This window comes from Hordeum vulgare, chromosome 5H, assembly GCF_904849725.1.
Source record: "Hordeum vulgare subsp. vulgare chromosome 5H, MorexV3_pseudomolecules_assembly, whole genome shotgun sequence".
Taxonomy (NCBI): domain Eukaryota; kingdom Viridiplantae; phylum Streptophyta; class Magnoliopsida; order Poales; family Poaceae; genus Hordeum; species Hordeum vulgare.
The window spans coordinates 563,614,306-563,626,835 of NC_058522.1; the positions used below are offsets into that span (position 1 = coordinate 563,614,306).

The 12,530-nt window shown below is 41.9% G+C and overlaps 1 protein-coding gene across 4 annotated transcripts; it reads right to left on the reverse strand.

Annotated features, from left to right (window-relative positions):
* Positions 1-5,700: 5,700 nt before the first annotated feature.
* Positions 5,701-12,225, reverse strand: LOC123453051 (probable disease resistance protein At1g61300). Of its 4 annotated transcripts, XM_045129814.1 has the most exons (9): positions 11,972-12,225; positions 11,712-11,788; positions 10,936-11,128; positions 10,604-10,859; positions 10,188-10,410; positions 9,947-10,085; positions 8,606-8,809; positions 6,813-8,522; positions 6,375-6,457 (listed from the first exon to the last, which is right to left on the reverse strand). In XM_045129814.1, exons 3-9 carry the CDS (start codon positions 11,095-11,097, stop codon positions 6,452-6,454), a joined length of 2,700 nt encoding a protein of 899 aa, XP_044985749.1. In that variant the 5' UTR covers positions 11,098-11,128; positions 11,712-11,788; positions 11,972-12,225; the 3' UTR covers positions 6,375-6,451. The 4 variants fall into 4 exon arrangements, with proteins under 4 accessions (XP_044985746.1, XP_044985747.1, XP_044985748.1 ...); XM_045129811.1 differs by having other exon boundaries at positions 5,701-8,522; XM_045129812.1 differs by having other exon boundaries at positions 5,701-8,522; positions 10,936-11,165.
* Positions 12,226-12,530: the final 305 nt, after the last annotated feature.

Consider the following 12,530-nt stretch of genomic DNA (forward strand, 5'->3'; position numbering starts at 1 on the left):
GGACATAATCCTTCTTTCCAGCTTGTAAGATTAGCTTAAGATTACGAGCCCAGTCTACAAAGTTGCTTCCATCATCTTTCAACTTAGCTTTCTCTAGGAACGTATTAAAATTCAGGATGACACTTGCGTGAGCCATGATCTACAACACAAATATATTCAAAGTGGACTTAGACTATGTTCAAGATAATTAGAGTTCAACTTAATCAAATTATATGCTAAACTCCCACTCAAAAAGTACATCTCTCTAGTCATTTGAGTGGTTCATGATCCACTTACACTATCCCAAGTCCGATCATCACGTGAGTTGAGTGTAGTTTCAGTGGTAAGCATCCCTATGCTAATCATATCAACTATATGATTCATGATCGACCTTTCGGTCTCATGTGTTCCGAGGCCATGTCTGCACATGCTAGGCTCGTCAAGCTTAACCCGAGTGTTCCGCGTGCGCAACTGTTTTGCACCCGTTGTATGTGAACGTTGAGTCTATCACACCCGATCATCACGTGGTGTCTCGAAACGACGAACTGTAGCAACGGTGCACAGTCGGGGAGAACACAATTTCGTCTTGAAATTTTAGTGAGAGATCACCTCATAATGCTACCGTCGTTCTAAGCAAAATAAGGTGCATAAAAGGATTAACATCACATGCAATTCATAAGTGACATGATATGGCCATCATCACGTGCTTCTTGATCTCCATCACCAAAGCACCGGCACGATCTTCTTGTCACCGGCGCCACACCATGATCATCCATCAACGTGTTGCCATCGTGGTTGTCGTGCTACTTATGCTATTACTACTATAGCTACATCCTAGCAAAATAGTAAACGCATCTGCGAGCACATATGTTAGTATAAAGACAACCCTATGGCTCCTGCCGGTTGCCGTACCATCGACGTGCAAGTCGATATTTCTATTACAACATGATCATCTCATACATCCAATATATCACATCACATCGTTGGCCATATCACATCACAATCATACCCTGCAAAAACAAGTTAGACGTCCTCTAATTTTGTTGCTGCAAGTTTTACGTGGTGACCAAGGGTATCTAGTAGGATCGCATCTTACTTACGCAAACACCACAACGGAGATATATGAGTTGCTATTTAACCTCATCCAAGGACCTCCTCGGTCAAATCCGATTCAACTAAAGTTGGAGAAACCGACACTTGCCAGTCATCTTTGAGCAAAGGGGGTTAGTCGTAACGATGAAACCAGTCTCTCGTAAGCGTACGAGTAATGTCGGTCCAAGCCGCTTCAATCCAACAATACCGCGGAATCAAGAAAAGACTAAGGAGGGCAGCAAAACGCACATCACCGCCCACAAAACCTTTTGTGTTCTACTCGAGAAGACATCTACGCATGAACCTAGCTCATGATGCCACTGTTGGGGAACGTCGCATGGGAAACAAAAAATTTCCTACGCGCACGAAGACCTATCATGGTGATGTCCATCTACGAGAGGGGATGAGTGATCTACGTACCCTTGTAGATCGTACAGCAGAAGCGTTAGAGAACGCGGTTGATGTAGTGGAACGTCCTCACGTCCCTCGATCCGCCCCGCGAACAATCCCGCGATCAGTCCCACGATCTAGCACCGAACGGACGGCACCTCCGCGTTCAGCACACGTACAGCTCGACGATGATCTCGGCCTTCTTGATCCAGCAAGAGAGACGGAGAGGTAGAAGAGTTCTCCGGCAGCGTGACGGCGCTCCGGAGGTTGGTGATGATCTCGTCTCAGCAGGGCTCCGCCCGAGCTCCGCAGAAACGCGATCTAGAGGAAAAACCGTGGAGGTATGTGGTCGGGCTGCCGTGGAAAAGTCGTCTCAAATCAGCCCTAAAACCTCCGTATATATAGGTGGGAGGGAGGGGGGCCTTGCCTTGGGGTCCAAGGACCCTCAAGGGGTCGGCCGAGCCAAGGGGGAGGACTCTCCCCCCCCCCCAAACCGAGTTGGACTAGGTTTGGTGGGAGGGAGTCCCCCTCCCTTCCCACCTCCTCCCTTTTTTTTTTTTCCTTTGATTTCTTATCCTTGGCGCATAGGGCCCTTTTGGGCTGTCCCACCAGCCCACTAAGGGCTGGTGCGCCACCCTTATGGCCTATGGGCTTCCCCGGGGTGGGTTGCCCCCCCCCCCCCCCCCCGGTGAACTCCCGGAACCCATTCGTCATTCCCGGTACATTCCCGGTAACTCCGAAAACCTTCCGGTAATCAAATGAGGTCATCCTATATATCAATCTTCGTTTCCGGACCATTCCGGAAACCCTCGTGACGTCCGTGATCTCATCCGGGACTCCGAACAACATTCGGTAACCAACCATATAACTCAAATACGCATAAAACAACGTCGAACCTTAAGTGTGCAGACCCTGCGGGTTCGAGAACTATGTAGACATGACCCGAGAGACTCCTCGGTCAATATCCAATAGCGGGACCTGGATGCCCATATTGGATCCTACGTATTCTACGAAGATCTTATCGTTTGAACCTCAGTGCCAAGGATTCGTATAGTCCCGTATGTTATTCCCTTTGTCCTTCGGTATGTTACTTGCCCGAGATTCGATCGTCAGTATCCGCATACCTATTTCAATCTCGTTTACCGGCAAGTCTCTTTACTCGTTCCGTAATACAAGATCCCGCAACTTACACTAAGTTACATTGCTTGCAAGGCTTGTGTGTGATGTTGTATTACCGAGTGGGCCCCGAGATACCTTTCCGTCACACGGAGTGACAAATCCCAGTCTTGATCCATACTAACTCAACTAACACCTTCGGAGATACCTGTAGAGCATCTTTATAGTCACCCAGTTACGTTGCGACGTTTGATACACACAAAGCATTCCTCCGGTGTCAGTGAGTTATATGATCTCATGGTCATAGGAATAAATACTTGACACGCAGAAAACAGTAGCAACAAAATGACACGATCAACATGGTACGTCTATTAGTTTGGGTCTAGTCCATCACGTGATACTCCCAATGACGTGATCCAGTTATCAAGCATCAACACCTTGTTCATAATCAGAAGACACTGACTATCATTGATCAACTGGCTAGCCAACTAGAGGCATGCTAGGGACGGTGTTTTGTCTATGTATCCACACATGTAAATGAGTCTTCATTCAATACAATTGTAGCATGGATAATAAACTATTATCTTGATATAGGAATTATAATAATAACTATACATTTATTATTGCCTCTAGGGCATAATTCCAACAACATCACCCTTTCCGCTTCGAGGGAATACCAACATGCCGTAGTAGGAGTATTTCTGGCGCAATTGCCAGGGATACACAGCAAACATCAGGGCTCATAACGGCCCCGTAGTTGAGCATAGCATGCTCGGGGAGGCTTGGCAGCGTCGGAATCGGTGACGTGGCACGGCGGCGCCCGAGGAAGAAGAAGATGCCAAGCCGGCGCTGTGCTGGCTCCGGGCTTCCTCCCGTGGACTAGGATGAAGTCGTGGACGGAAGAAATGCTCCTGCGCAGTCCTAGAGTTCGGGGATGGTGGTGGCCACGGGGGCGACAACGGCCATGGCGACGGTGCCTCGGGCGTGCAACACATCAAGAGAGTGAGGGGCGAGGAGAGTGAATGGGGGGGGGGTTAGGGTTAGTCCCAGGGATCGCGGGGGGGGGGGGGGGGGGGATTTGTAGGGCGTCGGAGAGGGCAGGGATGGCCGGCGCATGGCCATCCATGGCCATGGACGTTCACCCGGCGTCCATGCTGGCTCGGTGAGGAGGAGGAAGGAGAAGAGGGAGTTGATGGGCTGGGCCGACACTGTAGCCAACAGGCTTAAGTGCACAGTGCTCCCTCGCCTTTTATGTTTCTTTTAAAAAAAAAAGAAAAAGCTTCTATTTTAAATTTAATTTTAATACCAAAAGACTTTTGTAAAATTTGGCATTGGGTCCATTTGTTAACTTGCATTATTAGGCTATGCTACAAATAGTTTGGGGCCCATTTGGAAATTGTGGAATTTTTCATAATTCAAAAGGCATTTAATTAATTGTGTTGGCCCCTGTTTTAATTATTTTGGGGCACTTATACACTTTATAAAATGTTGGTTTCTCCACCATAATTAACTATGGATTACTTGCAACATTAGGAACATTTATTTTTATGTTTGAAGAAATAATAATTAGACTTTAATTTAATTTTGAAAAATGGCTTTGATTTTTATCAATTAGCAATTTGGATTAGTTAAACTTGATGACCTGACATCATTAATGTGTGATTACTATAGCTTAACTATCGGGGTGTTACAATATTTCCCTTTCTTAAAGGGAGGGTTCTTTTCGTAATCGTGGTTAAAATGTCCAAATAGACCGATCAGTATATTTTGCAAAAGATTAGGCCAAAAATCAGTTGTTTCTCGCACAAATTTGTAAAAGGATATTTTTCTGGAAACGTATGTGTCAATGTGATGGGTTTCTACAATTAATTTGCTCCCGGTTGTTGTAAGAACATAGTCGACGCACCGACGGGAAATGCTGACGACCATTGTGAAGGACTTGCCTGCCGACGTGCTGGCCTATGCGCTGTCGTCGTCATGGTTCCTGAGCTCGCCCTTCCATGTGGACGCCATGGGACGTGGATTCTTAAAGCACGGGCTTTCGAACACCCCTTATCATTACCCTTCATGCTTTGAGATTCGTGCTATACAACTAACTTACAACATTAAATTATTATTTTTGCTTCTTCTAAATGAGACAACATCTGAACTTCAAACTTTGCAAGACATTAAAACATATGGCTTGCTTTGTCCCGATCGAGCTTCCTCCCTCTTGCAGTTCTTTTTTATATATTTTTAGTCTCAGTTCACTGTTAAAAGCAAAAAAAAAAATAGTGGGACCGGTATTCAATCCTAGTACCTGGGCACAAGGAACCTGCCTATTACCACTGGAATAGGCCCTAATTGGTGACCATGATAGGTTAAATTATACTCCATCCATTTCTAAATATAAGTCTTTTTAAAAAAATTACTAGGAGACTACATATGAAACAAAATGAATGAATCTACACTTTAAATTATGTTTATATACATCCGTATGTAATCCCCTAATGAAATCTTAAAAAAGACTTATATTTAGAAACGAAGGAAGTATATATATTTTTAACACTGTTTGATTTTGAATTGAAATATATCTGAGATTCTTCGAAAACCGGTCATTTCTCCCTACCGGAAAAAAGGGAACAAAAAGAAAAAAACTTGGTCGTTCTACGCTGAAGTCAGGTACCGGATGTCTGTACCTCGTGAAACATGTACTCGATCGTGCACTTAAGAAGTGACCCTCGCAAAAAAATAAAATAAAAATAAAATGAAGAGACATCCTATACTCTTGGACCTTAAAAATTAGGCAGTTGAAGACCGGACAGTCTCCATTGGGACTATTCTGCATGGTACCTATCATGGCTTGCACACACATCGACTGTAAAAGGGATGCATCAGCTGCAAACAAGAGTTTCAGCTTGTTTTATCAGATTGCAATGCACACAAATGAGAACACCTCTAGACAAGTCGGCTAAAAATAAATAAATACCCCTGTCAGTCAAAAATTAAGAATTTGTTAAACGAAACCATGAATACAACTCAGGAGCTAAAAGATGCGTTTTCGATGGCAGGGCATAAACGTGCATCATAACAGTCCCGGACGAGACAATGATATAGTTGCCCTTTTTTTTTTGAAAAGGAGGATTACCTTCGGTCTCTGCATCAGCATGATGCATACGGCCTCTTTATTAAAATAAACAAACGGATCTCGGTTCAACATAGTCTCCGACATAGCAGTATAAAAGTGAAAGTAAAGCAAAAAGTGCCACAACCGGCAAAACAGGCCTAAATGCCTAATCATCTATCCTGTTACTGGACTGCCATCCAAACCGGTTGAAGATATCCCGCGCTACCATCTTCCATCGGGTAGACCCAGTAACCAAAGGCTCCCTGGTTTCCTAGTTGTCCACTCTTGTTCATGGTATATCTTCTACAATTTCAAGCCTGTGTTGCAGGAAAGATTTGGCACATTCTTCCAATTCCAATCTTTCCCATGATTTAACATCAATCTCTAGTACCTGCAGTTTTCGTGGCAAGCTGTTTGTCCTGAAAGGAAGCCTCTTCAGTTCTTGACAATCATCAAGCTCCAGTCGCTCTAGGGATGGGAATGTCACATCGGGATCCCCAATATTGACCAGCGATACACACCTTGAAATTCTCAGATATTTGAGGCAGGGAAATGTCTTAGAACTGTTTTGTTCGCTACACTTGTTATCACCACGATCACTCAAAAATGTTTGCTGCATCAAAGAACAACCACCTATTATGAGTTGTTCGAGGCAAGGCAGATACATCGCCCAAGAGAGGTCATTTAGCTTCCCGCAGAACAACACCGTCAAACAAGCGAGCCTTGGAAATAGAGATGTTGGAGATGTTTTCATCCAAATTATCTCTCTCAAGTCTGACAAATGAAACAAAAGGAGCTGATTGAGTGTACCAAAACAGCAGCTTGGTTGTGCCAACTCTTGACTTAATATTATTTCCTTCATTTTGCACATTTGAATTCGCAGTTCATACAAGTTCCTTCGTGCAAAGTCATGTGATAGAATATCAGAGAAGTTGAGTGCATGTGTCTCTAGTCCCCGCAAATTTAAATACCTGATGGGGAGGTAATTGCCTTCTCTTAACTGCAGTATGTTATACTCCACAATGATACCAACTGCTTTCAAGTGTGGTATGGTGCCCAACTCTTGAAGCATTCTAGAAAGAAGTTCCTTAGGAACTGGACTAAAAAAATCAGTTCTGAAGTCGATTACCTGCAATGCTTTAAGGCTAGATATGACCCTCTCCGGTATCCTTTGTATGCTAGTCGATTCTAAGTACAAGAACTTGAGCTTAATGAGGTTTCCAAAGCAGTGAGGCACTTCGTCCACATCAAGATTATCCGACAAATCAAGGTGTTCCAAGTTTGCCAAGGAACATAATTCTTCAGGTATACTACTCAGACGGTTAAAGCGCAAATCCAGATATGTGAGTGAAGCAAATTTCTTGATTTCTCCAGCTATTATGCTTTCATGCAGCATATTATTTCCAAGGCATAAAATTCTCATGTAATGAGGATTAGAATCAACAGGGGGGAATTCCAACAAACGGTTCTGCACCAATGAGATGCATCGAACTTGGTTCCAAGGAATGCTAAACTTTTGGTCCGGGCCAACTCCTGCGCGAACAAACCACTTGCCATTGTTCTCACTACATCCAGAAGAGATCCATAATGCCATGTCACGAACCACATCATGCATTTTAACAAAGTCATACAATTTTCCACATCCATCTAACAAACATGAAGCTAAAAGCTCTCCAATCAAACTATAAGCTTTTGTATAGGAACTTTGTATGTCTGACTCAAACACTAGACCTAAGCCAATCCAGCATTTAGCGAGCTCTACTTTGGGAATCATCTGATTCTCTGGCCATAGTGCACAAGTCAAGAAACAATCCCTTAAAGTGTTGTTTCGCAAACAATCAAAACTAAACTTGACTTGGCTGAAAACAACTCTTTCCATATCCAAGGGGTCATCATTATCACAACATGTCCGTTTCATATGTTGGATGGCATATTCCCACTCAGCCGTATCAAATTTTGCATACATTGCCTTTGCAATAGTTATCAAAGCTAATGGCAAGCCCTTCATTTCCATCACAAGTTCTCTTGCGAGAGCATCAATGCGAGGACTATAAGAAAGAGTTTCGTGTCCGACCTTATCTTGGAATAACTGCCATGACTCCTCCTCTTGGAGACAAGCTACTTTACACTCTTTTCTCACTTCCATTTGACCACAAACTTTTCTTGATCTTGTTGTGATCACCACTTTTCTCCTGATTTGGTCTATACTTCCAAGGGGATATGGAATGCCAACTGCTTGTAAATCAATTTGGTCCCAAAGGTCATCCAATAGTACAAGAAAGCTTCTTTTCTTCAGGAAGTCAAAGATGGCATGACATTGAGATTGCACATTACCATCATACTTCAGATCAAGTTGACGTGCAATGTCAGTTCGGATCTTTTCCACTGAACACCCTCTTGAAGCTGTCACTTGTACAACATAGTTAAAGGTCATGTCTCCATCAAGTGCGTTCTTAATATTGTTCAAAAGGTGTGTTTTCCCCACTCCACCTGGACCCCATATTCCAATTACTCCCACGGGATCATCCTTAATGAATTGGAGAGCCTCTTGAAGGTTACGGTCCTCAGTAGAAATAGACAAAGCATACTCGGCTGCAACAATGTGAAGATCACCATTGAGAAATTCTTTGGCCTCTTGAAGGTTACAATCATTGGCAGACATAGATGGACCAGACTCGACTTCAACAATATGAAGATTAACATTGAGACATTCTTGGCCTGCACGAAGATTTTTAGCTATCCCCTGCCCGACAATAACATTCTTTTTGGCACTCTCATTCATAAGATGATCATTGTTCCTCCTAAAAAGCAAGTTGTTGGTGGCATCCTCCATATTTTCCTTCAAGGAAAAAAGTTTACACATGTAAACTAATACTCAAAATGGGCATTAAGTTCAGTTATACATTACACGAATAAAGTTACCAGTGCAATTGTTGAATAAGTCATGCCAGTTATGATACATTTATCTTCTGTTTCACCAAGCCTATCAATTATGTGTGATGTATCTGGTCTATTTGCTCTGTTAACATCGAGGCACTCTATCCCTATCTCAGTGCATAGCCGTATCTGTTTCAACTGCATGCCCCACTGTGATTCCCTTAACTTATTCCTCCAACTTTCAAGTACCTATTGAGATAGGAAACTTAAGTGTGTTAGATATGCAAAATAAGAATGGCCAATCTACATCTAGGTATAGTGACCCATTATGTATATGCAGGCATTCATGTACTAACACATCTCATTTGCTACATATTTAAAACAAAAACATTTACCAACTAGTTCGTCTGAAGTAACCTTTTCTGGTTGAAACCATAATATGCGTGCTTAAAGTAAACTGATATAACTCTAGCATTTATTAGTAGATTAACATAATGGAAAAATATCGACGGATTGTTGAAATATGTTCTACTATAATTATATGGCTTTAAAGTAGGTCGTTATACCTAGGTATATATATGTGACATTGTTTGTAAAACTAGTAATCTTACTCTACACCTGAGCTAACCCACAATGCTAGAGTGCAACCAATTCATCATGTCCTACTAAACCACCATCACTAAACCACCATTGTGCACCCCCATGGCCTAACAAACCCGTCCGTGAATTATTGACATTTGATCATGACTTTACGATCCATTAAAAATGAAAGTAATGTAAAACCCATATCATTCAGGATTGAGCAGCAAGAAAATTCCTCTAGAAATTTTGGGACTTTACTTATGACTCCATCTATCATCCACACATGTAGCAACAAAAATAAAGTATAGCTACAATATTGTGCATCTTGAAGATAGTAGATGTGTAAAACCAACAAGGTCCACAAATCATCCTATTATCTTCATTTTTTTTTTCATCCATTATTTTGCATTTGGAAGATTAATGTGCTCTCTAATATAACATTATCACGTATCTTACTCCTTGTGGATACCGTGTCAATTGTAAGATATGTGTTACTCTTTGTCATGTCTATCTTCTCTTTCTCGATTCACCATGTATACAAAAAAGACGACGTTATTGAATTTGGCTCTCTGGAGCCTTGTAAGATCTAGCACCATATAAATTGCATTTTCATGTTTCGCTATTTTTCATTAGAAATATAGGTTATCTTCCTAGAGATACTTTAATACATCTACTTGAGGATACATACTATGTAACACTTATATGCAAAGTAAAAGCAAAATATTGTTATTTCAAAACCAATTGTTCCTTTCTTTGATAGAGTTCTAGCCTTTATCATGGAACAACTGCGCACATTGTCCTTACATCATCAATATCAGGATATGCAGGATACCACTTTTTCCCTGTCAGCATCTCCATAATTACGACACCAAGACTATATATATCAGACTTGTATGTGATTATGCATACGTCTCCACTATGGAACTCTGGTGGCATATACCCCCTGCACGAAATTTTGTACTCGTATGAATGGAGGGGGAAAAGGAAAATAATGCAGTTTCTGCCTAAGATAAAAAAAAAGATTTAAGAGGCTTGGACAACTTACCACGTTCCGGACATATTTTTGGTAATAGCTCGGCTTTGCTTTTCATCAAAGCACCTTGATAAGCCAAAGTCAGTAATCTTCGGCACCAGATTGTCATCCAACAGAATATTTGCGGGCTTGAGATCTAAGTGAACAATATGATTCTGGTGAAGGTAATGTAAACCCTCACAAATTCCCTTTATTATTTGATAGCTCTTTATCCAGTCAAGTCCACAAGATGCATCTATAAAGGAGGGAGAATTGAAGAAAGTGTGGTTTTAGTATTTGACATATTTGAAGACTAAAGTGCTTAGTTTTCTAATACTAGATATAATATGGCACCGTAAGCGTCACTCATCTGTGGGCTGCTGGAACTAAATAAACTTTAATATATTCATTAAAAATGCAAAGTAAAGTTGCACACCGCATGATCCTACCTTTCATATACTCATCAAGATTTCCTTTCGGTACGTACTCAAAGCAGAGTAACCTTTGGCGTACATCTGCCATGACAAAATCTCCATTGTAGCCTACCATTTCACCTTGTATGTTAGCACAATATCCTAAAAACCGTACTATGTTTTTGTGCTTCACCTTCATCAAACAGCGAACCTCATCTTTGAATTTATCATCAGAAATTTCAAGCCTTTCAGACAGCTTCTTCACAGCAACAATCCCATTCTCAAGCTTTCCCTGCAAGTAACAAGATGCCTTGTCAACATCAACTTGAGTTCTCGGATCAACCATGGGCAGTTAAGAGTCGCCTTACCTTATAAACAACTGCAAAACCACCGCTGCCAATTCGATGGTTCTCAGAGAAATCATCTGTGATGTTTTCCAAAAGTGATAATGGCAATGCCCTTGGTTGTTCGTTTTCATGAGATAGCATGTGCTCGAGATCGTTTTGTGCAGCGCTAGCTTGGCGACGCATTGGCAGTTACGTACGGCGAGTATAGTAGTACCTTTGACACATGAGCAAGCATGCTATTTAGGAGGCCACTAGACAAGACATACATTCCCAGTTACTTGAACAATCATGAAAGGCATAACTCCGGAGCAGAGAAAAATCTTCTGTTTTGTTACTTAGAAAAACATGGATCCTTGAGAGTCTTTACCAATGGCTAAACTGTTTTTCCCTCACAGGGCAAACATTGTACAATAACATATCTCAATTAACATGAATAAGTGATTCCCGCTAAAAAAAACACGAAAATGTTATGAAGCAGAGCAAGCATAAGCACATCTCTTCCACAAAACTAAACACACACTCTACGAGGTAACAACAACAGGTCTGAAGCAAATAAAAAGTAAACATAGAGCTGCAACAGGCCTGCGTTTGGATGAATGTCCAAAAGGAACCCAAACAGGGACTAATAAGCAGGTTCTTAATCTCAAAGCTGCCGGTCAGGCAAGAAGAGCATATGTAGCAGCAGCCAGTTTAAATATACGGAGGGTATCTTCTCAAGGGGAAAACACAAGTACTCCATCACTAAAAATCCTTATAAAGGTTTATAGAGGGAGTACTAGACGACTAGTGGTGATTACCTGGAGAAGTTTTTGCTGCCAGTGAAGAGATGTTTTGATGTGCGCACCAGGGCGACAAGACAAATCGTTTCTGAAAACTGCAAAGAGAGGAAGGAGGGGTGATATCAGACCCATCCAACACTCACCGAGAGATGATTCCTTTCCAACGATAAATATACGCTTGATTAAGGAGCAATATATTTAATTATTCCCAACAATTTTAGAACTAATAACAAGAGATAATGTTAACCAAAAAAGATTGCAAGATCAGAAGTACTTACTGTGAATCTCCTGTCTTTCCAGAACTCGCTTCAAGAAAGATCAGCTTGATCACAAACCACCTTTCCAGAATTACACAAGTAAAACTGAAACGTGATCTGGAGTTACAGACACTAGGGGAAGAGCAAAGCACCGATCGCGCGGCAGGCCTGATAAGCGACCCAAAACAATCAGCGATACAAGAGTAAAGCCCCAGGAAGTCAAGCACGAGAGCTTTCATAGGCTGCACGTATGTTCGTTGGAATGATCCTTTCCAATGAATGCACCCGTTGTTGTGTGGAGTGGGTGGATGCACGATCCTTTTCAAGGGAAGGTAGGTATTTTGTCAATATATAATGCAGGCCACGAAAGAACGATTTGCTGACCTCGTTCGTTTTTTATCTGGTTCTATTTTTCTCCGTCCACGAACCTTGTCTTGTTTCGTTTTTTTCTATTGCAAACTGCGACCCAACTGTCTGTGTGTGCTAGCGTTTTGTTTGTATTTTTTATTGGGCTGGCCGGGCCTTCTTTTTGCTTGTTTCTTTTTCTTACTATTGCATTTTTTTTAGCATAGTATAATTA